The 27,856-nt window shown below is 41.5% G+C and overlaps 2 protein-coding genes across 16 annotated transcripts in view; both read right to left on the bottom strand.

The window, feature by feature from the left end:
* Window positions 1–27,856, bottom strand: part of LOC117497281 (DNA polymerase III PolC-type-like) — a 97,636-nt gene extending 69,780 nt beyond the window's left edge. For 7 of the 15 annotated variants that reach the window (XR_004557362.1, XR_004557363.1, XM_034149225.1 and 4 more), the window contains exons 1-2: window positions 6,729–7,104; window positions 6,487–6,538 (exon numbers count right to left, since the gene is read on the bottom strand). Coding sequence is in view for 10 of the 15 variants with exons in the window: in XM_034149225.1 (XP_034005116.1) it covers window positions 6,487–6,538 (52 nt within the window). In the remaining 5 variants the exon portion in view is untranslated. Of the gene's footprint in view, window positions 1–6,486; window positions 6,539–6,728; window positions 7,106–18,663; window positions 19,450–27,180; window positions 27,233–27,426 lie in introns of those variants that run through there. The other 8 variants (XR_004557360.1, XR_004557359.1, XR_004557361.1 and 5 more) reach the window with 5 other exon arrangements.
* On the bottom strand, window positions 13,351–15,637 carry LOC117497285 (DNA polymerase III PolC-type-like). The gene is made up of 3 exons (XM_034149232.1): window positions 15,264–15,637; window positions 15,022–15,073; window positions 13,351–14,139 (listed from the first exon to the last, which is right to left on the bottom strand). Exons 2-3 carry the CDS (start codon window positions 15,071–15,073, stop codon window positions 13,610–13,612), a joined length of 582 nt encoding a protein of 193 aa, XP_034005123.1. The 5' UTR covers window positions 15,264–15,637; the 3' UTR covers window positions 13,351–13,609.

Genomic DNA, 27,856 nt, shown 5'->3' on the forward strand with positions numbered 1-27,856 from the left:
TTATTTGTAATATATTTCCAATCTTGTCACTCTTGAAGGAGTGTGGCACTCATACAAACGCAACCCTGTTACTCAAATTATGAGACAAAAACTAATTAATTTCAAATGTATCTTTCTTTTGTTGAATATATATAAATATAAATATAATATAAAGTGTGGCCATTCCTTGACAATAGCATTACATTGTGCAGCTAGCATTAATTCCTGAGGTAAAAGCTCAAATTAGCATTGATTTTCAACCCTGTTACTTGCAACCCTGTTACTATAATTAGAGTAACAGGGTTAATTCTTCATTGGAAAATATACATTTGATGCCTTAGCTGGGCAAATCACTTTTTTTTATGGTTTATTATCTGTTTTTCCTAAATACATAACAAAAAATAATAAAATGAAAGGTTCATTTTTCAAAAATGTTGGTGTCTAAATTGTCCTCCAATTCTGGAATGACCCTTTTATCATTCATCAAAGATAGCAAAAAACATGCATTATGTACTATGGAGGGGACTCTGACAGAGGATTACTCACAAAGTACACAGTAAAGTACTTCATTTTATTTCTGGTTGCAGTCAACTAGTACCAAGTCCAACAGTGTCAGTTTTATTAAGAACTTGTGGTAAAAAATATTTGTATCACTCATTGAATATAGCAGGAATAAAAATGAAAAGCAGCTGATTGACCGAGTGCAGAATCGCTGTATACAGGGGCGGACTGGGACTACAAATCAGCCCGGGACTCTCGACCGGCCCACTTCGGTACCGCCGGCCCACCTCGGTACCGCAAGTAAGCGGCCCACCTCGGTGGTGCCGCAAGTCAATACCGCGAGGAAATTGTCGACGGGGGGGGAGGGGGGGTGAGCAGTGACTTATCCGACCGGCCCACTTCAGTACCGGCCCATCGGGATTCGTCCCGAACGTCCCCTGGCTGTATATATAGTTTAAATCTCCTTAGTTACAATGTTGTCCATTTTAGACAAAGGCTTATTATATTTACAGCCCCTAATAACATTTATTTTCTGGGCTCAATATGTGTCTTGGCTGTTTTCGTTGTGATCGCTAAATTCACCTTGTTTATAATATTATCACTATAACACTGACCCAGATCGCTGGATCGCGAGAAACACCTGTCATCAGACTGGCAAGGGCTGTTCCATGCTCTGCTCAACCTCCCGTCTTCCCAATGGACTCAGTAGCGCCCCCTGCTGTCGTGTAGCATGTGTGAGTGAGCATGTGTGACTGTGCATGAGCCAGCCACGGCGGAATATTACTGCCAAAAGTCACGTGAGTGAGTCACGTGACTTTTGGCAGTAATATTCCGCCGTGAGAAGAAAAAGTTTTGTACTTGTAAAAAAAAGGTTTGTAGTTGTAAAACAAAGTGTTGTAGTTGTAAAACAAATGTGTGCACTTGTAAAAAAAAGTTGTGTACTTGTAAAACCTAAGCTGAATTTGTCTCTGAAACATGATTTATTAGAAAAATGTTATGTGTTTGTTTGATAGATACGTTTTTTCTTTGCAAAACTAAATTCATTAGTTTGTAGATGGTGTTTTGTATTTGCAAACCACATTGTGTTTGTTAGTGAATCATAAGGCATTTGTAGAATAGAAGAATAGGGAGGGATGAACACCTCTTTAATGGTCACACATGCAGAGCACACAGCACACACAGTGACATTTGGCCTCTGCTTTTAACCCATCCTAATACAAGGAGTCTAATACTAGGAGCAGTGGGCAGCTATTGTACAGCGTCCGGGGAGCAATGGGAGTGGGGGGGGGAGGGGGGTGTCCGGTGCCTTGCTCAAGGGCACCACGGCAGGGCAGGAGGTGAACTGGGACCTCTCCAAGTAGAAGTCCACACTCCATATTTAGGTCTGGTCGGGGACTTGAACAAGCGACCCTACGGCTCCCAGTCCAAGCCCCTACTGACTGAGCCACTGCCGGACATTTGTAAAACCTGTTTAGTTTGTTTGTGGAGTTATGGCAGGAAATTAGCTCCATATCCTCTACCACAACCATCAGCAACAAGTGGACATGGAGAATTACATGTCCACTTGTTGCTAAATCCACCGCGGGGCATAAACAGAAGGGTAGCCATGGCAACATTGCTGCGGGGCCGCTCCGGGGTTTTCTTCGCACACACACACACACAAACACACACACACACACACACACACCCCTCATTTATGTCTGGTATTGTAAAATTCTAAATAATGTATTTTCAAAAAAAATTAAAGAGTCTGTGTGAGGACCAAAAAGGTAGTTTGTTGCCTGAGGGGCAACAGTATGCCATAGATCACTTTGTAACAATATTTATTGATTTATTGATATATTTATTATTTGAATGAGCTCAAAGGTTCATAATTAGTCTACTTCAATTAGTTGTGTAGATGGCATGTCAAAATGGCTTAAATTGTCTTTTTTATTTTTCTTGATTTCTTTTAATTATTTTAAGGAGATCTTCAGAAATGGAAAGGGAGAAAGGAGCACAGATTAGGAGGGAGGGGGGGGATGTAACACCTCCAGCAGCCCCCATCCTGTATTGTTTTAAAACTCTCTCCTAGGGTCTGCTTCTTATCTGTGTCTCAGGGGTTTGTGAGGGTCGTTAACTAGTCTTTGTTGTTGAAAATATAGTATCTCAACTTGGTCGTTAATTGTCTTTTACAGAATATCAATGTATTCTCGAAGAATGTAGTTGAAGTCCCTTTGGCTTTGAGCCGCTTCTTCTAATGTGAAACATTAAGCCGTTTGATGAACAAAAGATGACCACTATATCATTTTGACTATATCTTTTTATATTTTGTATTACATGAATTCCTTCTTTGCATGCAGACGCTAAATCGTGTCACATCGTCCAGTTGGGGGCCAGCTGTGAGCGTGACGTATGCGGTTCTTGCTTCTAGACGGACACATTTTTGGTGCTCGAAACGAACCGGATTCCGGAGCTTAGAGGCTGCTCCGCTGCGGTGTGAACAGGAAAACCCGATGCTTTTCAAGCTCCAGCTCCGAACCGGCCCCGAAACACCGTTGGTGTGAATGGGGTATAGGAGAGTTTTAAAACAATACAGGATGGGGGCTGGTGGAGGTGTTACATCCCCCCCTCCCTCCTAATCTGTGCTCCTTTCTCCCTTTCCATTTCTGAAGATCTCCTTAAAATAATTAAAAGAAATCAAGAAAAAAAAAAAAGACAATTTAAGCCATTTTGACATGCCATCTACACAACTAATTGCAGTAGACTAATTATGAACCTTTGAGCTCAATCAAATAATAAATATATCAATAAATCAATAAATATTGTTAACAAAAGTGATCTATGGCATACTGTTGCCCCTCAGGCAACAAACTACCTTTTTGGTCCTCACACAGACTCTTTAATTTTTTGAAAATACATTATTTAGAATATTACAATACCAGACATGTCTGTGTTCACTTAAATGAGGGATTGGTGTGTGGGTGGCCCAATCCCAAACCACGCCCTACACCCTACCCCTACACACTCCCCCTCCGTGACGGAGTGAACTCTGTGGAGTGACACTCGCAGCTCAATGAGGCTCCCTCCTGTCAGATGGAGGGAGTAAATACAGAGGCAAGCTTTGGGACAAACTCCCCTCTCTCCGGCAGAAACAGGAAATGCCGTAACTGTATGTAACAACGGTTTCAAATCAGCATCTCTTAGACAAAAAGTAAAAATTAATAACTCAAATAAAACTCCAAACATCTTTAATTTTTAGTTTTAAACCTGATTTTTATAAGCTTCTTAGTTTTTGCAACAATCTGTAAATATACACAACTTTATAATAAAATGCACACATTTACCTTTTTCTAGACTAAACACAGGTATACGATCCTAAGTTAAATAATATGAGGTTATCATGAGGTTGTTAACATCGCAGTTTATCAGTGGATGTTTGCTGGAACTACTTGTAAACAGCGTGTTTCCTGACGGACACACACAGCGTTGAGACCGGTCAGACTCGCTGTTTGAGGGCTTGAACGCACAAACGGAGGGGTAGTGTGTAGGGGTAGGGTGTGGTTTGGGATTGGGCCTGTGTGTGCTTTTGTTTCATAACCATCCAGTCAGAAAGAGATACGCCCAAAAACACATTCAAACATGTATAACCCCCCCCACACACACACACACACACACACACACACACACACACACACACACACACACACACACACACACACACACACACACACACACACACACACACACACACACACACACACACACACACACACACACACACACACACACACACACACACACACACACACACACACACACACACACACACACACACACACACACACACACGTTGCTTCCTGGATATCCCTACTATAGGACCAATAAAGGTTTACCTTATGTTAACTTTACGTTCTCCATAAATCAATAGATCTATAAATCACTATAATGATAAATACATGTATAAGTTCACTGTAAAATACAAATCAAACCAACTGGCTCTGATATGAAAAGTCAGCCATAAAAAACGTTTTAAAAAGTTGCTCAAAATAGTATATATCCTAAAAATCGATAGTAAAACGGCACACAGTTTCTAGAGAAACAAAACTGATACCACATTAGATATAAATACCATCAGAACAAGAGCGTGCCACACCAAGCATTTACATAATATCCAGTATTCAAATCCATTGTATCCGATGACATGATACACCCAGCTGTGTTCCCTGAGGGCGAATTACTTTATGACTAATCCTCATTCTGACAGGAAACGATTTGACCTGCGATGGTAAGACGAGTGATACGAGTAATACTAATGATTGCTAAGGTCCCTAAACGGAATAAACCAACAATAAATCACTTGATTATTCAAGCCTGTGAAATATATGTCTTAAAAAGATTATGCTCTTAAAAAGATGTGCTAGGAAAAAAGGGCTAAACTGGATGTTGAGTTTAATGTCCAGTATTGAATGAGGCCTATTTAAAGAAGACATATTATGCTCTTTTTCAGGTTCATATTTGTATTTTGAGTGTCTGAAAGGAACTCCCTTTGGAGGGATTTTAGCCTTTGCAGAACATTTACATGCACAAAAAACCTAAATGACACACTAGAGGAAAGGGAAAAAGCATTACAGGGCATCTTTAAGGTTTACAGTGTTGCAATGAACACACCTTCCTGTTGGTGGCAGTAACACGTGAAGAAATGCCACATTTCGCCAGAAAAGTCACTACAAACTAGTGAACTGTCGATTTTGCTTCTTTTTTTTGTACTTGTCTTAGGCGCCGTTTACACGAGGAGAAAACTGCTTGGATCTGCATAGTTTCGCGTGCGTATAGCCCTATTATTTACACGAGGCCGATAGAAACTGACCCCACAAACGATAACGGGTCCCAAGGTGGATAGATTTGCAAACGAAACGCTCTGGGGGGTCAACCGAGTCCGTGTAATCACCTCTATACGAATATTTCCTGAAAAAATTGCGATAGCCCCACCTCTCCTGCTCACTGCTGTAGCAACTATCAAAAATAGCTGTGTTAATTAAACGCACAAGGGGTTTTTGAATTAAATAATATTATAAAAGGCAAACCAGAATAGTTAATGCCCAATATACTCCTTAAACAAAAATAAACAGAGTCAGATTTCATGCATTGATCCATTATATTGACAAAGGAGGATCTCACCCGGTGTTTGTAGAGAATATCTCTCTTTTCTGAGCGGGTCCTCTCCACGGAGACGTCGGTCGATGCAATATCCACAGATTCGGTTTCTTTCAGTTAACTTCCCCGTTGCATTTATCCATATGCTGAGGAAATGACTATATCCCGCTGAATACCAGCAATCGCCACACACTTCCTCCTGTCAGTAGCTACTGCTAGTGCTACTGCTACTGACCATGCTACAGATATTAGTGCAAAAATATACAGCTCCTCTACCACAACCATCAGCAACAAGTGGACATGGAGAATTACATGAACTACATGTTGCTAAATACACCGCGGGCCATGAACAGAAGGGTAGCCATGGCAACATTGCGGCGGGGGCTGCTGGGCTGCTCTTCTTCGCTACTTTTGGTGTATTTTGGCGGAAGTTACAGCGCCACTTACAGTCCCGGCATATGTTCTACAGCGTTTCCAGCGGCCTCGTTTGAACAGACACGTTAAATGAAACTAATGCATGTGAACGGAAGACTTTTTTGAATACGCATACTGTGCATAAACGCAAACGGTCCCGTGTGAGCGGGGCCTTAGACTAGTCGAAAGAACCAATAGATATATCCCAAATCTAGCTCAAAAAAGCATTATATAATGGGCAATTTGCATATTCAAGTTAACAGGACATAGCACCTTTAACCAGGGTTCGAGTTATAAACTTCACACACACACACACACACACACACACACACACACACACACACACACACACACACCCCCAAAGCTCCCCACAAATACGATAAATAATGTATCCTAATAAGCAACTATAGTAAGTATTTACAAACAGTCAACAGACATCAAGTGATTGTTATTTACCTAATCCTGTGGTCTCAAGGTCAAAGAAAACGATGGTACCCTGCCAAGCCATCTGCATGAATGAAAAGAAAAGGACATTTGAGCATACATTCACATATGCAGTGGACAAAGCATTAAAAGATAGTAGTCAAAATGCGTATAGCTTTCAAGATGTATGCTAGCTAATTCAAAGTAGGAGTAAAGTTAGGCGACTGATAAAGTCGGAAATGTATAAAAAAGAGAGAAAAGATGCCAGAACTCACCGTGGACGCTGAAATAATCCTGTCACTGCCACAAAACCTCCACAAACTGAACTCAACTAGGAATATAAATGCTTTTTTGTTATTTTTTCAGTTTCCTCGTGTACTGGTCTGGACCTGCCTGTCTTGTCTTGTCCGCTGCAGCTGCAAAATTAAGCAAGTTTCCAGTGAATGTAGAAAGTTCCCCGCAGTTCGTTTAGTTTCAGTTTCAATACAGGTCTACGGTTTTGACCCGACTTGGCCCAGAGTTCAGGCTGCTGTCGTCACAGTTTTGTGGAAAACGAATGAAACTAATGTTGGTTTTAAACTAAATAATCATAATGTTGAACTGTCCTGCTCTGCTCCCAGACCGTAAGTGAGGGATACTGGGGACTACCCTCTGAACCATGGGCGTAGGAAGCATCTTGAATGTGGGGGGAACATTTTTAACGGGGGGTGAAAAAATATATAGATTTCCTGTATTCTGGTGCATTTTAACAGGTGGTTTGATACTTTTATGTGGCTATACTAGCATGAGGAAAATGATGGGTACATTTTGTAATTTCATCCAGTAGTAAAGAAAGGAAACATATTTGATTATTAATTCAGAGCCGTCTTTGAATTAATAAAAAGCAGTTTAAATGCCCATTTTTTGTACATTTATATACAACAATAAATATTTGTGAGTGCATTGAGAGATATTGTTGTGGAGAGTCATTTATATATAAATCGCAAAATACATTTGTGAATCCTTCTGTGAGCATTTATTAATATTGAGACTGATCTGACTCCATACAGATGTTAAGTTCACCTAGGAATGGTATCATTGACTTAAATGTTCAAATAAATGTTGCTCTTCTGTCTATATTGGTCATATGATGCCCCTTGACTGAAATGTTTCCTGTTCAATATCCCCACTGATTTCCTTAAAATCCTCGGATGAGAGTCCACATCACAATTTACTCTCAACTGTCATTTCCCTTTCATCACTCACCTCAGCAATGGACCTCTCTCCACTGTCCCTGTATTCTGCCTCTGACTCACTCTCAAGTGCCTAGATGTCAAGAGAGGTGGTGAAGTGATAATTATTTATTGAGCAGTATACTCTTTCACATTGAATCATAACAAGTCATACTGAATGTAAATACAACGGACTCTAAAGTAAGTCCCAGTCTGTGACATTGGACATTTTGAAGACTCAAAGTCCCAAGCAGTAGGTAGAATATTAGCTAGTCTATGTAATGTGCACAAAAAATAAATAGTTAACTGAATACTGGAATGGAAATAGCCTATAAGCACTCAGTAAAACATAAACACACACAAAAAGCTTCTGAATGATAAGAAGTATAATTAAAACATAATGCACATTACCATTTTGAGAGAGAGTACCTAAGTTAAAGAACTCAGAAAATAATCTCTTATCGAACTGAGGCTCCAGTAAAACACACTGACTGCGTCTCTACATGGACATCAGTAAGCCGTTTATGAGTAGCCTATTATCCTGGTTATGATCATATTGGAGATATGGTGTTTACATGAGCACAGAGAGATCGGGTTATTCATGTTCCCTGTTTACATGATAAATACTAGTAACCTGGCATTTCGATGCCTTTTCTCATCTAAACTATTCAGTATTTGTATCTCTCTATCATGACATAAAGACGAAACTCCTCTCCAGAAGTAAGACGCCGCCATCACTGTTAACTGATTAACTGCTACCAGCTGATGACTTACTTTCCTCTTCTTTGAAAAAAATGTTCTTATGTCCATGTTGTCTGGGGGAGAAAACATATCAAACCAAGAGATCGTCAGCTTTGATTTTCGCTGTATTAACCATTTCCTGAACATTTGGTGTGTGTGCCTTACCTCCGCTACCGGCATTGCTTCATACAACAGATCTGGGGCCTCATTTATAAAGGGATATATGCTCAAAAAATGGCGTACGCCAGTTTCTACGCAATGTTTGCGATTTATAAAATTCTAACTTGACGGGAAAATGTGCGGTCCTCCAAGCAAACTCTAACCCATGCGTACGCACTAAGCACAACAACGGGAGAGACGAGAAACTGCAACACCGTTGGCAGAAGGAAGAATGGAGAGGAATATGTGGAAATAATACCATAAATAAAATGTTACCTCTCATTTATCAAATATGAAGAATTCATTTTCAAACATTGATTAAAGCCAATCTTAAAATGATTAAACAAACGCCTGTTTGAGACTCCTCAGTGCACACAAAAACATAACTTGGAGAAATAAATAAATACGGATATGTTATTTAAAACCACCTCGAATATGTTGTGTTAATGTTATGAAATGTTTTCTCATAAATGATGCGGTAAGCAGGAGGACAGAATTACATCTAAACTGACGCCGTTTTGCATTTCTATAGGTTGTAGATACGAGCATGGTTTTATATACTATCACGTTTAATCGTGTTTTATGCCGTTTGCCAAGACTTGATAAGTCGCTCATAAAACACAGGAGGTATGGAAACTAAGAACACCATATGTGGTAAATTGTACAGCTAATATAACACAACACATTGTATTTCCTTTAACTGGTGGATTATGGATATATAGTTGCTGATCTTCAGCTGGAACACAAACCACCAAATACAACAAAATAATTCAGATCCAGTCGTCATGACTCCACTCCGGAGGGATTCCCCGATAATTTCTTACAGTTTCTCATCAAGGGGGTGTCTCCTGTCCCCGGGACAAACACACTGCCAGAGGAAGGTTATGTGCATTTTTTTTGTCATTAACTTTTTTCGGACCACTTATTTATTTATTTTGGTGACGATCCGACCTCCATGCTGCTACTCTGGTTCAAACTGCATCCACCAAACAATATGATTTATCTCGACCTCCCCAAAATAACCAAAATCTGACACGATGTGAGATGTCTTTTTTAGCTGTTCTGTCCTCATTTCCTGTGATCTTCTTCACGTAGTCAGTCAGAATGAATGAATGAATGGGCGTTTCTTTGACTATTTATAGGCAAATATGGGCGTTACGAGTCGATTGTGATTTATAAAGGGAAACAGGCGTAGGAAGTGCCGTACGCACTTCCCTCGCCGGTACGCAATGTTTTGTGAATCGGAAAATGTCGGAAAATGTCTGTACCTATTTTTTTGCTTTGTACTACGTAAGCAACCTTCCCACGTCAATCCTACGCAAGGCGTTATAAATGAGGCCCCTGAGCTGTCCAACTATGACAACACTCCTTGAACATGCGCGCACTATGTGAGAATCTGCCTTGGTACAAAGTAGCAGTGAAAACATGGTACGGAGTTTCATTGATTTGGGCATTCTCTCAATAAGCAAGTGGAATGGATTTCATTTGATAATGAAGCACTGACACAGCGCTCTACAAAGTGCGGCGAGTGGATAGACCGATTCACGGACTTTCCGCATAGTAAAAGTGGGGGGGTCTAAACTAATCATTTGAAAAAGTGGGGGGGACTTGTCCCACCCTCATATAATGGCTGCGACGCCCATGCTCTGAACATCGGGGGTGTTGACAGATCTGCTGATTAAGGCCCCGGCTCCACGAGGACGAAAACGGGTTGAATCCGCATATTTCTCATGCGTATAGCCCTCTAAGCTCGACGACGCCGTAAGGGAAACGTAGAAACAGACCCCGCAAATGACAACGGGTCCAAAGGTGGATAGATCTGGGAACGGAGCGCTCTGGGGGGTCCAACGGGGCCGTGGAGTCGCCTATACGGTCATTCGTTTTCATAGCCCCGCCTCTCCCCCGCAGGGTTGCTATCGTGCTCCAGTCGCTACTGACCATGCTACAGTTCTTTGTGCAACATCTACAGGAGCTGCTCCTTGAATTCAGATTATTTATCTTTATCTCGATATGGACATAAACGCGAGTGAAGTCTAATCTGACAGGACGGAGACACGCAGCTCCTGCCGCTGTGATGCAGCGGGAGCAAAACACACACTTCAAGTCAGATCATCACCCTTAGCTATTTTAATTACCTCTCAAACTACCTAAACTAGTTATAAATATGTTCATTTTTACTGTCGGGTCACTCATTACAGGATCAGCTGCTGCATGAGACAGACACTGACGCTGTCAGAAGAGAGGAAAAAGAGACAGGCTCCGTGTATTTGATGATTATATATCATTATATCGTCGTTATTCATTTTTTTTAAAGCTCAATAAATAACAATGAAGACCTTTGACTGGCACTTTTATAATTTTGTCCGGAAGATTTAAACTTTAACACACGCTGACCGGCGAAAAACTCTGCCCGGTTCTGTCGGCCCCCACCGCGGAGAATACACAGAAGTGCAGCCATGACAACCATTCTTCTTCGCTGCTTTTGTGGAGGAAGTTGCTGCTTTTGTGGAGGAAGTTACAGCGCCACGTACAGGTTCGGCATATGTACTGCAGCTTTTCCAGCGTTTGGATGTAAACGGAGCCGTCTCGTGGAGCTTGACACAATCCGGTGTATATTGCGTGGGGACGGAAGGTTTTTTGCGGTTGCATTTGCGTTACTCCGATGCGTTTTGCCGTATTTGTCCTCGTGGAGCCGGGGCCTAAGTGGCCGTGACACCTACAAATCCTGCCTCCATGAAATGTACCATTGTTAACTACATTTATGATTGGCTTTAGTTTGTTTGGATGGAAGTAAGTGTTTCTAAGACATGTATTACCAGATATCCGAAACCAGACATAAATCACGCTTTACGTCTCGGTTTTAAAAAGTTTGCATGCAACATGTCACAATAGGAGGCCCAGTGGTTTTGACACCTTGAGGACTGTTAACAAATGAATCAAGGCGTTGTGCACACGGGAACGTTTGCGTTTATGCACAGTATGCGCTTTCAAAAAAGTCTTCCGTTCACATGCATTCGTTTCATTTAACGTGTCTGTTCAAACGAGACCGCTGGAAACGCTGTAGTACATATGCCAGGAATGTAAGTGGCGCTGTAACTTCCGCCAAAATACACCAAAAGCAGCGAAGAAGACCCCGGAGCAGCCCCGCAGCAATGTTGCCATGGCTACCCTTCTGTTTATGCCCCGCGGTGGATTTAGCAACATGTAGTAGTTAATGTAATTCTCCATGTCCACTTGTTGCTGATGGTTGTGGTAGAGGAGCTGTAGATGTTGTACTAACATCTGTAGCATGGTCAGTAGCAGTAGCACTAGCAGTAGTGAGCAGGAGAGGTGGGGCTATCGTTATTTTGTGTGTGGCGATTGCTGGTATTCAGCGGGATATAGTAATTTCCTCAGCATGTAAATATATGGATAAATGCAACGGGGAAGTTAACTGAAAGAAACCGAATCTGTGGATATTGCATCGACCGACCAAGAAGCACGTCTCCGTGGAGAGGACGCGCTCAGAAAGAGAGATATTCTCTACAAACACCGGGTGAGATCGCTCCTCTGGGACACGCCAGTCCTCGTGTTTCCTTTTTTTGTGTGGATTATAGCCTGAATAGGCCTACAAACATTTCTCTTTTTGCCACCGACGGGCGCAGGAGCAATGAACAATAATGGCCTGGATTAGGCAGTAAAGACAATTTTGGTGTATCGCAGAGCGGACTGTTTAATTTTGTTTGTGTTGTTTGGCTGGAAAATTGTCAATATAATGGATCAATGCATGAAATCTGACTCTGTTTATTTTGTTTAAGGAGTATATTGGGCGTTAACAATTCTGGTTTGCCTTTTATAATATTATTTCATTCAAGAACCCCTTGTGCGTTTAATTAACACAGCTATTTTTGATAGTTGATCGTTACAGATGGCTGAGCAGCAGAGGTCGGGAGAGGTGGGGCTATCATTATTTTTTCAGGAAATATTCGTATAGAGGCGATTACACGGACTCGTTTGACCCCCCAGAGAGTTTCGTTTGCAAATCTATCCACCTTGGGACCCGTTATCGTTTGTGGGGTCCGTTTCTATCGGCCTCGTGTAAATAATAGGGCTATACGCACGCGAAACTATGCAGATACAAGCCGTTTTGTCCTCGTGTAAACGGCGCCCAAGTCTTGGTGCCTCTTGTCTTACAGGAGCCATCTGCAAGGTCATGCACAGTTCCAACAGTATATGATAACAGTAGCAAACAGTATTGTTCCCCAACAATAATTATTGATGCATTAAAGTGTTATCAAAGCTGGTAAAGGAGCAGCTAGTTTTAATGACTTTGTATACTGCAGGGTAGCTTGTGAATTTACTCCAGGTCTGATTTAAGGGTTGATTATATTTCACATCATTAATCCACATCTGTAAAGTAACTAAAGATATTAAATAAATGTAGTGGGGTAAAAGTACACCATTTACCTCTGAATTGTAGATGAGTAGAAGTGCAAAGTAGCATAACATGGAAATACTCAAGTAAAGTAAAGTTCTGATTCTAAAATCAAACAAGTATCTCAAAATTGTTCTTATTACTTGAGTAAATCTACTTAGTTACTTAACACCACTGAGTGTATATCTCTAACAATGATGTTGTTGGTGGATATAATGCCACTGAATATAGTTGTTTACAAGTTCATTACTACAGGTAGGGAAGATAATGAATATAATGATATATGATGTTTGAAAAACAAAGCATGCCATGCCTTCAAGGAGTAGACAATTCTCCCTGAATGATGGCTAGAAATGAGTTGAATAAATTGTATAGAAGAGTCAAATGAAAGTTTAATGGTAATTTAAACATTATGCTTCAATTTAAAGGAAATACAAAAACAAACACTTTGAGCATGACACAGAACATCAACAAACATGGAGTTTGAGGTGTCACAAGCATTATGTCATAAATCACACGTTTTTTTTGTTATGTCGATCTGTAAAACCACCTGTGGGTACATGATGAGAACACAAAACAACAAATATTAACCTCTAATATTTTAATGTTGTTCTGTAGCTTATTTGAAAGCTTAGATCAAGTCGGTGAACTCACTGATGTCATCATTGTCTGGATTCCAACGATTGAACAGCTTTTCCAGCAGTTTGGCATCCTCCACTGCATTATGAGCATTGTATCCCTCTCCCAGGAAGTAGCGGACCAGATACGGCTGATTAAACCATTTCAGTTGAGGATAGAGCTTCTTGCTCAGTAGTAAGGTATCCACAAACCCAGACACCACCTGTTCGAACTGCTCAAAGAGAGAGAACTTCCTCAGCACTCTCATGAGCACAATTTGATCAAATGTCCATGCGCTGTGGGCCGCCAGCAGCACGGGGCCGGGGAAGCTGCCAAGGTAGTCGATGAAGTATTTTAAAGAATGGTAAAGTGGCACAGTTGTCACAGGCGCTCCGTGGAGTAACAGCTGGCCATCACTGACGGTGAGGCCGTTCACTCCTGTCGCTTCGTATTCGATGGGGATGCGGGGGAGGATGTAGTCGTTGAAGATGGGATGGTGTTCACAGCTGGCCCCCAACTGGACGATGTGACACGATTTAGCGTCTGCATGCAAAGAAGGAATTCATGTAATACAAAATATAAAAAGATATAGTCAAAATGATATAGTGGTCATCTTTTGTTCATCAAACGGCTTAATGTTTCACATTAGAAGAAGCGGCTCAAAGCCAAAGGGACTTCAACTACATTCTTCCAGAATACATTGATATTCTGTAAAGGACATTTAACGACCAAGTTGAGATACTATATTTTCAACAACAAAGACTAGTTAACGACCCTCACAAACCCCTGAGACACAGATAAGAAGCAGACCCTAGGAGAGAGTTTTAAAACAATACAGGATGGGGGCTGGTGGAGGTGTTACATCCCCCCCTCCCTCCTAATCTGTGCTCCTTTCTCCCTTTCCACTTCTGAAGATCTCCTTAAAATAATTAAAAGAAATCAAGAAAAATAAAAAAGACAATTTAAGCCATTTTGACATGCCATCTACACAACTAATTGCAGTAGACTAATTATGAACCTTTGAGCTCATTCAAATAATAAATATATCAATAAATCAATAAATATTGTTACAAAGTGATCGATGGCATACTGTTGCCCCTCAGGCAACAAACTACCTTTTTGGTCCTCACACAGACTCTTTAATTTTTTTTGAAAATACATTATTTAGAATTTTACAATACCAGACATGTCTGTGTTCACTTAAATGAGGGGTGTGTGTGTGCGTGTGCGTGTGCGTGTGTGTGCGTGTGTGCGTGCGTGCGTGCGTGCTTTTGTTTCCTAACCATCCAGTCAGAAAGAGATACGCCCAAAAACAAAAACAAAAACACATGACCCCAAAGCTCCCCACAAATACGAGAAATAATGTATCCTAATAAGCAACTATAGTAAGTATTAATAAACAGACATCAAGTAATTGTTATTTACCTAATCCTGTGGTCTCAAGGTCAAAGAAAACGATGGTATCCTGCCGAGCCATCTGCATGAATGAAAAGAAAAGGACATTTGAGCATACATTCACATATGCAGTGGACAAAGCATTAAAAGATAGTAGTCAAAACGCGTATAGCTTTCAAGATGTATGCTAGCTAATTCAAAGTAGGAGTAAAGTTAGGCGACTGATAAAGTCGGAAATGTATAAAAAAGAGAGAAAAGATGCCACAACTCACCGTGGACGCTGAAATAATCCTGTCACTGCCACAAAACCTCCACAAACTGAACTCAACTAGGAATATAAATGCTTTTTTGTTATTTTTTCAGTGTCCTCGTGTACTGGACCTGCCTGTCTTGTCTTGTCCGCCGCAGCTGCAAAACTAAGCAAGTTTCCCGTGAATGTAGAAAGTTCCCCGCAGTTCGTTTAGTTTCAGTTTCAATACAGGTCTACGGTTTTGACCCGACTTGGCCCAGATTTCAGGCTGCTGTCGTCACAGTTTTGTGGAAAACGAATGAAACTAATGTTGGTTTTAAACTAAATAATCATAATGTTGAACTGTCCTGCTCTGCTCCCAGACCGTAAGTGAGGGATACTGGGGACTACCCTCTGAACATCGGGGGTGTTGACAGATGTGCTGATTAAGTGGCCGTGACACCTACAAATCCTGCCTCCATGAAATGTACCATTGTTAACTACATTTATGATTGGCTTGAGTTTGTTTGGATGGAAGTAAGTGTTTCTAAGAAATGTATTACCGGATATCCAAAACCAGACATAAATCATGCTGAACTTTTGAACAATACTCACGCTTTACGTCTCGGTTTTAAAAAGTTTGCATGCAACATGTCACAATAGGAGGCCCTGTGGTTTTGACACCTTGAGGACTGTTAACAAATGAATCAAGTCTTCGTGCCTCTTGTCTTACAGGAGCCATCTGCAAGGGCATGCACAGTTCCAACAGTATATGATAACAGTAGCAAACAGTATTTTCCCCCAACAATAATTATTGATGCATTAAAGTGTTATCAAAGCTGGTAAAGGAGCAGCTAGTTTTAATGACTTTGTATACTGCAGGGTAGCTTGTGAATTTACTCCAGGTGGAACTAAAGTCTGATTTAAGGGTTGATTATATTTCACATCATTAATCCACATCTGTAAAGTAACTAAAGATATTAAATAAATGTAGTGGAGTAAAAGTACACCATTTACCTCTGAATTGTAGATGAGTAGAAGTGCAAAGTAGCATAACATGGAAATACTCAAGTAAAGTAAAGTTCTGATTCTAAAATACAAGTATCTCAAAATTGTTCTTATTACTTGAGTAAATCTACTTAGTTACTTAACACCACTGAGTGTATATCTCTAAAAATGATGTTGTTGGTGGATATAATGCCACTGAATATAGTTGTTTACAAGTTCATTACTACAGGTAGGGAAGATAATGAATATAATGATATATGATGTTTGAAAAACAAAGCATGCCATGCAGGGGCGTCGCCTGGACCTGAAAACATTCGGGGCTTAGCCCACAGTGGCGGCGGCACTACAGTGGCATTTTTCACTGCAACACTCCCCACACGCACACACACAGTACACCCGCGACTGTTACAATGAAGGCTCGATAATCAGCTCACGGCATATAGGCAGGGGTAAAGTGGTATTTTTTATGAGTGGGGGGCTCACCTCCTCTAGGGGGGTCCGGGGGGATGCTCCCCCGGGAAGATTTTTTTTTAAATATTGAAGTTAGATGCATCAATCTGGTGCACTTTGAGAGCAAAATGAAGAGACCTATGGATACCTCTCTCAACACCCATATGAAGCAGAACTGTAAACAGATGTACTTTTTCTTTATGGATATTTTACTAATCACTCCCCTTTTAAACTCTATTCTTGTTTTACTGCCATATAGTATTTTATAACTGTTTTTCCTTTATTCTTTTATTTTTTTTATAACTATAATGATCATATGAAGGTGTGCCGCGGAAATAATCTTTTGAATAATTTGTGACCAAACCGTTTGAGACCCACTGAGATAAATTAGACTAAAGTTATGTATCTAAACACTCAGAGAGTCCTTTAGCTCACCTGAGTCTCTCAGTCTGAGAGGAGAGGACTCTCCTCCAGCTTCTTGTGGAACAAACAGCTCCATATGTCCGTTAGTGCAGCTAGCTAACCAGATGCTAACAACACGTCCATGCTGGCTCCCTCCCTCTCTCTCTCTCTCTATCACTGTGCGCTATTGCCACACACACACACAGAGCCGAGCTTGAATGACACAAGGGTTGCATTCGAATAGTCCATTTAGCTTAGGAACCTTCCTAACGGAGTGAAATGACCCGGAAGTCCCTCAGTGGCAGCCATGATAAGTGCCGTTCGAATTCTCTAAATTAAAAGGAAAGGAGGTTTCAAACTTCCTTTATAACCTCCTTTAGCCTAGGAACCACTGGACCTCCCTAACCGAAAGGAGAGGAGAAAATGCTGCCCCACAATGCCTTGCGGCCGCAGCATTTGCCGTCACACAACAGTCGGCCGTTCACGGAAACAACCGATTATGAACGAGAAATGATATCGGTATAAAGTTACGGTGCTTATTAAGCAATTTAAAACGTATGTGGTAAGTTGCCAAAGTGCTTTGTTTTGAACGTTCATCAGTATTATAATCAAAAAGAGAAATATGAACGTTAGTTTTTACTGAAATGATCAAATAAAGTCAACATTTCACAGTCTTTACTGAGCTGTGTGGGGTTTGTTCAACTTTTAAAATATGTTTGAATGGTGATATACACAGTGATAGATGTTAAGGACTAATGTTTATAATAAATACATTTGTATTGATTTTAAGATCTGTTCATACAATCATATGTATTGGGATCATTTGTATTAATGTGGACCGGAGGGAGAGGGTGACGAGCATAAGTTTCACTTTCCTTTTTTATTTCAATTCCAACTTTGGTCATGAAGAATATGTTTCTCTGTTGTCCCTGTTCATAAAGCATAAAACAACAGCATCAGAGCACGGTGCAGAGTCTCTAGATGAGTTTACAGTAGTCCCTCGTTCTTATTAAACATCCATGTTGTAGTCCGCTGTATAGAAAACTGTAGTTTCCATAGTTTCCCCACAGCAGCAGGCGCACATTTATGACCTCCGCTGGCGCATCATAAACACGTCGGATAGTGAAAGTGCAGTCGGATTCTCTAAAGTGCCGCAGTCTCTTCTCCTAAATCCTTTTGAATTCTCCTATCCACTATCCCTTAACCCCATGACGTTTCACTCAGAGGTTAAGGAATAGACGATAGGGTTAGAACTTAGGAGCTGTTTTTTTGGAGTATTCGAACGCAACCAAACACACGTTTATTTCCATGCAACTCTCTGATTGGTCTGGTGTCATGCCTCTGTTGCATTCAATGAACACGGGAAATTACAGTGCTGCCGTCCTCTCTTGTGTCATGATGAGGTTCACATAAAGCACGGTTAATGTATTATATTATTGAGGGAGAATTGTCCGGGGCTACAGAAAAAACATCCGGGGCTAAAGCCCCGGATGCCCAGGCCAGGCGACGCCACTGATGCCATGCCTTCAAGGAGTAGACATCTCTCCCTGAATGATGGCTACAAATGAGTTGAAGAAATTGTATAGAAGAGTCAAATGAAAGTTTAATGGTAATTTAAACATTATGCTTCAATTTAAAGGAAATACAAAAACAAACACTTTGAGCATGACACAGAACATCAAAAAACATGGAGTTCGAGGTGTCACAAGCATTATGTCATAAATCACACGTTTTTTTTTTTAATGTCGATCTGTACAACCACCTGTGGGTACATGATGAGAACACAAAACAACACATATTAACTTTAATATTTTAATGTTGTTCTGTAGCTTTTTGTAAAGCTTAGATCCTGCTGGTGAACTCCCTGATGTCATCATTGTCTGGATTCCAATAATTGAACAGCTCTTCCAGCAGTTTGGCATCCTCCACTGCATTATGAGCATTGTATTTCCCTCCCAGGAAGTAGCGGACTAGATGCGGCTGCTTAAAACAATCCAGTTGAGGATGGAGCTTCCTGCTCAGCGGTAAGGTATCCACAAACCCAGACACCACCTTTTTGAACTGCTCAAAGAGGGAGCACATCTCCAGCACTCTCTTGAGCACAATTTCATCATATCTCCTTGAGTTGTGGGCCGCCAGCAGCACAGGGCCGGGGAACCTGCCAAGGTATTCGATGAAAGATTGTAAAGAAGAGTGAAGTGGCACAGTTGTCACAGGCTCTCCGTGGAGTAACAGCTGGCCATAACTGACGGTGAGGCCGTTCACTTCTGTAGCTCCGTGATCGAATGGGATGCGGGGGAGGATGTAGTCGTTGAAGATGGTATTTTCACAGCTGGCCGCCAACTGGGCGATGTGACAAGATGCCACGCCTGCATGCAAAAAAGGAATTCATTTAATACAAAATATAAAAAAATATATAGTCAAAATGATATAGTGGTCATCTTTTGTTCATCAAACGGCTTAATGTTTCACATTAGAAGAAGCGGCTCAAAGCCAAAGGGACTTCAACTACATTCTTCCAGAATACATTGATATTCTGTAAAGGACAGACCAACTTAACGACCAAGTTGAGATACAGGCCCCGCTCACACGGGAACGTTTGCGTTTATGCACAGTATGCGTATTCAAAAAAGTCTTCCGTTCACATGCATTCGTTTCATTTAACGTGTCTGTTCAAACGAGGCCGCTGGAAACGCTGTAGTACATATGCCGGGACTGTAAGTGGCGCTGTAACTTCCGCCAAAATACACCAAAAGCAGCGAAGAAGAGCATCCCAGCAGCCCCGCCGCAATGTTGCCATGGCTACCCTTCTGTTCATGCCCCGCGGTGTATTTAGCAACATGTAGTTCATGTAATTCTCCATGTCCACTTGTTGCTGATGGTTGTGGTAGAGGAGCTGTATATTTTTGCACTAATATCTGTAGCATGGTCAGTAGCAGTAGCACTAGCAGTAGCTACTGACAGGAGGAAGTCAGTGTGTGTGGCGATTGCTGGTATTCAGCGGGATATAGTAATTTCCTCAGCATATGGATAAATGCAACGGGGAAGTTAACTGAAAGAAACCAAATCTGTGGATATTGCATCGACCGACCAAGAAGCACGTCTCCGTGGAGAGGACCCGCTCAGAAAGAGAGATATTCTCTACAAACACCGGGTGAGATCCTCCTTTGTCAATATAATGGATCAATGCATGAAATCTGACTCTGTTTATTTTGTTTAAGGAGTATATTGGGCGTTAACAATTCTGGTTTGCCTTTTATAATATTATTTCATTCAAGAACCCCTTGTGCGTTTAATTAACACAGCTATTTTTGATAGTTGCTACAGCAGCAGTGAGCAGGAGAGGTGGGGCTATCGCTATTTTTTCAGGAAATATTCGTATAGAGGTGATTACACGGACTCGGTTGACCCCCCAGAGCGTTTCGTTTGCAAATCTATCCACCTTGGGACCCGTTATCGTTTGTGGGGTCAGTTTCTATCAGCCTTGTGTAAATAATAGGGCTATACGCACGCAAAACTATGCAGATACAAGCCGTTTTCTCCTCGTGTAAACGGCGCCACAATCTTTTCAACAACAAAGACTAGTTAACGACCCTCATAAACCCCAGAGACACAGATAAGAAGCAGACCCTAGTACCCCTTTCACACCAACGGTGTTTCAGGGCCGGTTCGGTGCTGGTGCTTGAAAAGCACCAGGTTTTCCTGTTCACACTGCAGCGGAGCAGCGTCATAGCTCCGGAATCCGGTTCGTTTCGAGCACCAAAAAGTTGTCCGTCTAGAAGCAAGAACCGCATACGTCACGCTTACGTCGGAGGGGGGCGAGATTAACCTGAGCTAACAGTTAAGGCGAGTACGGCAAATAAAAGTTGTAATAAGCAGTAGTGCTGAGCAAAGTGACTAGAACGCAACCACACACTTGTTAAAAAAAACACACTTTATAAAGTCAGGCAACACTAACCAGGCTTCGTGTGATTCTGTTTATTTGTACCTTACTTTGACCATCCGTTCGCTGTTATTGATCATTGTGGAGAGCAGGCAGACGTTTTGTTTGTTATTATAGCAGCTATCGGATGGAATCAATACATGGGCTGCACAGGTTGTCATGTCCGACTATCACAAGTAGAATCATAATGAAAAATACGTCGGTAAAAAGTGCCTGTAGAAAACTGCTGAGCAAGTAGTCAGTTTAGCTTCGGTTGCTATGCTAACATCACCCATGTTATACCAGAGAAACTTTCATAACAGCGTTGTGATGCCAAACAGCGTCAATTCAGACTGACACCAAACAGCGTCAATTCAGACTGACACACATTCACTTAAGGGGAACTGGGGATATGTATCAGCTGCTTGTGTGACAGTCAGACAGTGAATACTTTAGAGCCGTGTGAGCTAACCCGGAGCTAACGGGAGAATACACTCGTGGAAGAGCAGCCGGCCAGCACTGCAGCGGTCGGTAAATGCCGCTGAAACACATTAATAAACAATGAACCACGGCACTCTGGAGAAAAGTATAAGGTTGGAGAAGTCGTTATTTAATTTAATCTGGCTTCGTATGGTTAAAAGCAACGCAGTCCCCGGCCCGTTGTTATTGTGAGGTGAGCTCCGGCGTTGGGGAGAAACTCAGCGACGTAAACTGTGACGTCATGACGCAGCAGCGGCAGCACCAGTTGGGCTCTGAGCGGTGTGAAAAGAGCCGGCGCTAAACCGAAGAACCGGTTCTGAACCAGAAAAGCTCTAGCACGGAGCTTGAACCGGAGTTGCGTTGGTGTGAAAGGGGCATTAGAGAGAGTTTTAAAACAATACAGGATGGGGGCTGGTGGAGGTGTTACATCCCCCCCCCCTCCTAATCTGTGCTCCTTTTCCCCTCAGTCAGAAACGGGTTTATTGCCAGGTGTGTGTGTGTGTGTGTGTGTGTGTGTGTGTGTGTGTGTGTGTGTGTGTGTGTGTGTGTGTGTGTGTGTGTGTGTGTGTGTGTGTGTCAGGGTTTCCGTTAGCCGGTAATTACCGGTTTTTAGCTGGTAAAATTTAATAAAAACCGGTAAATTCAAAACCTGCCGGTCAAAATGTCCGGTAATAATTAGGGATGCTCCGATCGATTGGCCGCCGATCATTATCGGCCGATATTTACTCTTAATAGTTTGATCTGTGCTCTCTATAAAGGCCGATCAGGAGAGCTGGATCTGATCGATATGGACATAAACGCGAGTGAAGTATAACCGGACGCGAGAGAGAGATCAGATCAGCTGCTGCATGACCACCTGAAGCCCCGCCCACTGTTTAGCGCGCTGTATGAGAAACTGACGGGCTGTCAGGAGAGAGAGGGAGGGAGAGGGGAAAAGAGAGGATCCGTTTCTCCCGTGTTATTATTCAAAGCCATGGGCGTCGCAGCCATTATATGAGGGTGGGACAAGTCCCCCCCACTTTTTCAAATGATTAGTTTAGAACCCCCCACTTTTACTATGCGGAAAGTCCGTGAATCGGTCTATCCACTCGCCGCACTTTGTAGAGCGCCGTGTCAGTGCTTCACTATCAAATGAAATCCATTCCACTTGCTTATTGAGAGAATGCCCAAATCAATGAAACTCCGTACCATGTTTTCACTGCTACTTTGTACCAAGGCAGATTCTCACATAGCGCGCGCATGTTCAAGGAGTGTTGTCATAGTTGGACAGCTCAGATCTGTTGTATGAAGCGATGCCGGTAGCGGAGGTAAGGCACACACACCAAATGTTCAGGAAATGGTTAATACAGCGAAAATCAAAGCTGACGATCTCTTGGTTTGATATGTTTTCTCCCCCAGACAACATGGACATAAGAACATTTTTTTCAAAGAAGAGGAAAGTAAGTCATCAGCTGGTAGCAGTTAATCAGTTAACAGTGATGACGGCGTCTCACTTCTGGAGAGGAGTTTCGTCTTGATGTCATGATAGAGAGATACAAATACTGAATAGTTTAGATGAGAAAAGGCATCGAAATGCCAGGTTACTAGTATTTATCATGTAAACAGGGAACATGAATAACACGATCTCTCTGTGCTCATGTAAACACCATATCCCCAATATGATCATAACCGGGATAATACTCATAAACGGCTTACTGATGTCCATGTAGAGACGCAGTCAGTGTGTTTTACTGGAGCCTCAATTCGATAAGAGATTATTTTCTGAGTTCTTTAATTTAGGTACTCTCTCTCAAAATGGTAATGTGCATTATGTTTTAATTATACTTCTTATCATTCAGAAGCTTTTTGTGTGTGTTTATGTTTTACTGAGTGCTTATAGGCTATTTCCATTCCAGTATTCAGTTAACTATTTATTTTTTGTGCAGATTACATAGACTAGCTAATATTCTACCTACTGCTTGGGACTTTGAGTCTTCAAAATGTCCAATGTCACAGACTGGGACTTACTTTAGAGTCCGTTGTATTTACATTCAGTATGACTTGTTATGATTCAATGTGAAAGAGTATACTGCTCAATAAATAATTATCACTTCACCACCTCTCTTGACATCTAGGCACTTGAGGACCCGGCTCCACGAGGACAAATAAGGCAAAACGCATCGGAGTAACGCAAACGCAACCGCAAAAAACCTTCCGCCCACACGCAATATACACCGGATTGTGTCAAGCTCCACGAGACGGCTCCGTTTACATCCAACCGCTGGAAAAGCTGCAGTACATATGCCGAACCTGTACGTGGCGCTGTAACTTCCTCCACAAAAGCAGCAACTTCCTCCACAAAAGCAGCGAAGAAGAATGGTTGTCATGGCTGCACTTCTGTTTATTCTCCGCGGTGGGGGCGGAGGGAACCGCGCAGAGTTTTTTGCCGGTCAACGTGTGTTAAAGTTTAAATCTTCATGCTTCCTCATGCAGCAGCTGATCCAGTAAGTAAACCCGACAGTAAAAATAAACATATTTATAACTAGTTTAGGTAGTTTGAGAGGTAATTAAAATAGCTAAGGGTGGTGATCTGACTTGAAGTGTGTGTTTTGCTCCCGCTGCTTCACAGCCGGAGGAGCTGCGTGTCTCCGTCCTGTCAGATTAGACTTCACTCGCGTTTATGTTCATATCGAGATAAAGATAAATAATCTGAATTCGGGGGTGAGCAGCAGAGGTGGGGAGAGGCGGGGCTATGAAACGCATGACCGTATAGGCGACCCCACGGCCCCGTTGGACCCCCCAGAGCGCTCCGTTCCCAGATCTATCCACCTTTGGACCCGTTGTCGTTTGCGGGGTCTGTTTCTACGTTTCTGTTACGGCGTCGTCGAGCTTAAAGGGCTATACGCATGAGAAATATGCGGATTCAACCCGTTTTCGTCCTCGTGGAGCCTACGCCTGAGAGTGAGTCAGAGGCAGAATACAGGGACAGTGGAGAGAGGTCCATTGCTGAGGTGAGTGATGAAAGGGAAATGACAGTTGAGAGTAAATTGTGATGTGGACTCTCATCCGAGGATTTTAAGGAAATCAGTGGGGATATTGAACAGGAAACATTTCAGTCAATGATACCATTCCTAGGTGAACTTAACATCCGTATGGAGTCAGATCAGTCTCAATATTAATAAATGCTCACAGAAGGATTCACAAATGTATTTTGCGATTTATATATAAATGACTCTCCACAACAATATCTCTCAATGCACTCACAAATATTTATTGTTGTATATAAATGTACAAAAAATGGGCATTTAAACTGCTTTTTATTAATTCAAAGACGGCTCTGAATTAATAATCAAATATGTTTCCTTTCTTTACTACTGGATGAAATTACAAAATGTACCCATAATTTTCCTCATGCTAGTATAGCCACATAAAAGTATCAAACCACCTGTTAAAATGCACCAGAATACAGGAAATCTATATATTTTTTCACCCCCCGTTAAAAATGTCCCCCCCACATTCAGGATGCTTCCTACGCCCATGTTCAAAGCTAATGTAAACTTTTGAATAATGTACTTCATCTACTGCAAGTAGTTTGTTTGAATGTAATAATGATGTTGTTTGTTGTTTGTGGAATCATTTATTGAAAATGAATCTGAATTTTTCGATCTGTTACGATTATAAACTGAAGCAATATAAAAATGACTCCCATTAACTGAGTTTTAAACATCAGCATACGGTCATAGTCCGGTAATTACATGCTAACGGAAACTCTGCTACACAATTCGTATTATTATTATTATTGAAACATGACCGGTAAGTTTAAAATTTGTCCGGTAAAATAAATTCTGTCCGGACATTTGACCGGCGAGAAAAAATCCTAGCGGAAACCCTGGTGTGTGTGTGTGTGTGTGTGTGTGTGTGCAGGGCCGTATCCACCATTGAGGTCACCGAGGTCCGGACCTCGGTAATAATTTCCGAGCTGTGTATAACAAAATGTGTGAAATAACTGCACTAAACGGGGTTCTTTGTAGTACTTCCATTTACTGCCGATGGGGGCGCTGCATAACTACGTAGCCTCGATTAAAGCAAACAGAAGAAGACGACATGTATCAACAAACCACCGCAGCCCGAACTTGTATCGGAGCAGCGGAGGAGTGATCAGGTATCTAGAGATCTGAGTCCAGCGGGCTGCTTGTGTTTCTGTTCCTCACAGGACATCATATGACCAGCAGATCCTGTGTGAACGCTCTACGTTAGTCAGTGGACGTCCGACAACATGCACACTAACTTATATTGCAGCCATAGGCTATACTTTGGTTTAAATTGCGTGAATAAACTAGCTAGAGCTAAAGTTAATTACATTCATCCAATGTCAGAAGGATTACCTTTTAACAAACGTTGTAATGCTTTTCTTTCATTTAAATTTGAGTAAAACATTGAAGATATAACATTGTATTGTTTTCTTTTTACACTGACTCAGATATAATGAAAAGACTACTTCAGTCGAAGCTCAGCTTTGGTAAGGAAGAGACAGGACAGGCAGAGAGAAAGAGAGAGAGAGAGAAAGTGATGGAAGTCAGGGAGGAACTGCAGGTACAGTCACACAAAAGAATGTAGGCTTAATAACCCTATCTATCTATCTATCTATCTATTTATCTATCTATCTATTTATCTATCTATCCATCTATCTATCTATTTATCTATCTATCCATCTATCTATCTATCTATCTATCTATCTATCTATCTATCCATCTATCTATCTATTTATCTATCTATCTATTTATCTATCTATCCATCTATCTATCTATTTATCTATCTATCTATTTATCTATAACAATAGTCTTCATTTACACTATAGACAATAGGCATCATTTTAAAACAACATATATCTATTGCAGTTATGATGTCATAATAACATACAATTGTATGAAACCACACAATTTGCTTACATCTTTGTTCTCTTTTGAGAATCAAACAAAACAGATTTAAATAAAAAAAATAATGCAAACAAACAAGTGAAATGAACTAAATTGCTGAATGGCTTTTAATTCACTGGCAGGAGCGACAAGTGAGGAGGAGCAAAAAGTGAACAACGAGGGAGAGATTGAACAACGAGAAAGAGTAGAGGACAGAGATTAATGAACGGGAAGAAGACAGAGAGACTAAAGAAGATGGAAGAGAGGGTGCAGGTTATGGAAAGGAGAGAGACATGGAAAATGAATGTTGACAATGTTTTGGGATCATTTTAGCCTCTTCTGCATGTCCAGATCAATAATAGTAACAATCAACTGATTCTTATGCATTACACTTTCAAAAATAATTTATGCTGCAGCCCACTGACATGGTTTGAAATCAATATATTATCCAATTTGTGATCCCCCACAGGACTTAAAAAGCACCTAACTAGATCATGAAAATCCCAAAAATCTCAGGGAGAGTATACCCCCGAACCCCCTTATCATGTTTGGACCTCGGTATTTATGAAATCCTGGATACGGCCCTGTGTGTGTGTGTGTGTGTGTGTGTGCGCACACACACACACACACACACACACACACACACACACACACACACACACACACACACACACACACACACACACACACACACACACACACTCCAGGGACCCCAAAACTCCCCAACAATACGTGAAATAATTTTTCCTAATAAGCAACTATAGTAAGTATTTGTAAACAGACATAAAGTAAATGTTATTTACGTAATCCTGTGGTCTCAAGGTCAAAGAAAACGATGGTACCCTGCCGAGCCATCTGCACAAATTAAAAGAAAAAGTCATTTGAGCATAGGCTACATTCACATATGCAGTGGACAAAGCATTAAAAGATAGTAGTCAAAATACGTATTGCTTTCAATATGTATGCTAGCTAATTCAAAGTAGGAGTAAAGTTAGGCGACTGATAAAGTCGGAAATGTATAAAAAAGAGAGAAAAGATGCAGAACTCACCGTGGACGCTGAAATAATCCTGTCACTGCCACAAAACCTCCACAAACTGAACTCAACTAGGAATATAGATGCTTTTTTGTTATTTGTTCAGTGTCCTCGTGTACTGGACCTGCCTGTTTTGTCTTGTCCGCCGCAGCTGCAAAACTAAGCGAGTTTCCAGTGAATGTAGAAAGTTCCCCGCAGTTCGTTTAGTTTCAGTTTCAATACAGGTCTACGGTTTGACCCGACTTGGCCCAGAGTTCAGGCTGCTGTCGTCACTGTTTTGTGGAAAACGAATGAAACTAATGTTGGTTTTAAACTAAATAATCATAATGTTGAACTGTCCTGCTCCGCTCCCAGACCGTAAGTGAGGAATACAGTGGGCGACCCTCTGAACATGGGGGTGTTGACAGATCTGCAGTGGCCGTGACACCTACAAATCCTGCCTCCA

The sequence above is a fragment of the Trematomus bernacchii genome, unplaced genomic scaffold (genome assembly GCF_902827165.1).
Source record: "Trematomus bernacchii unplaced genomic scaffold, fTreBer1.1, whole genome shotgun sequence".
Lineage (NCBI taxonomy): Eukaryota > Metazoa > Chordata > Actinopteri > Perciformes > Nototheniidae > Trematomus > Trematomus bernacchii.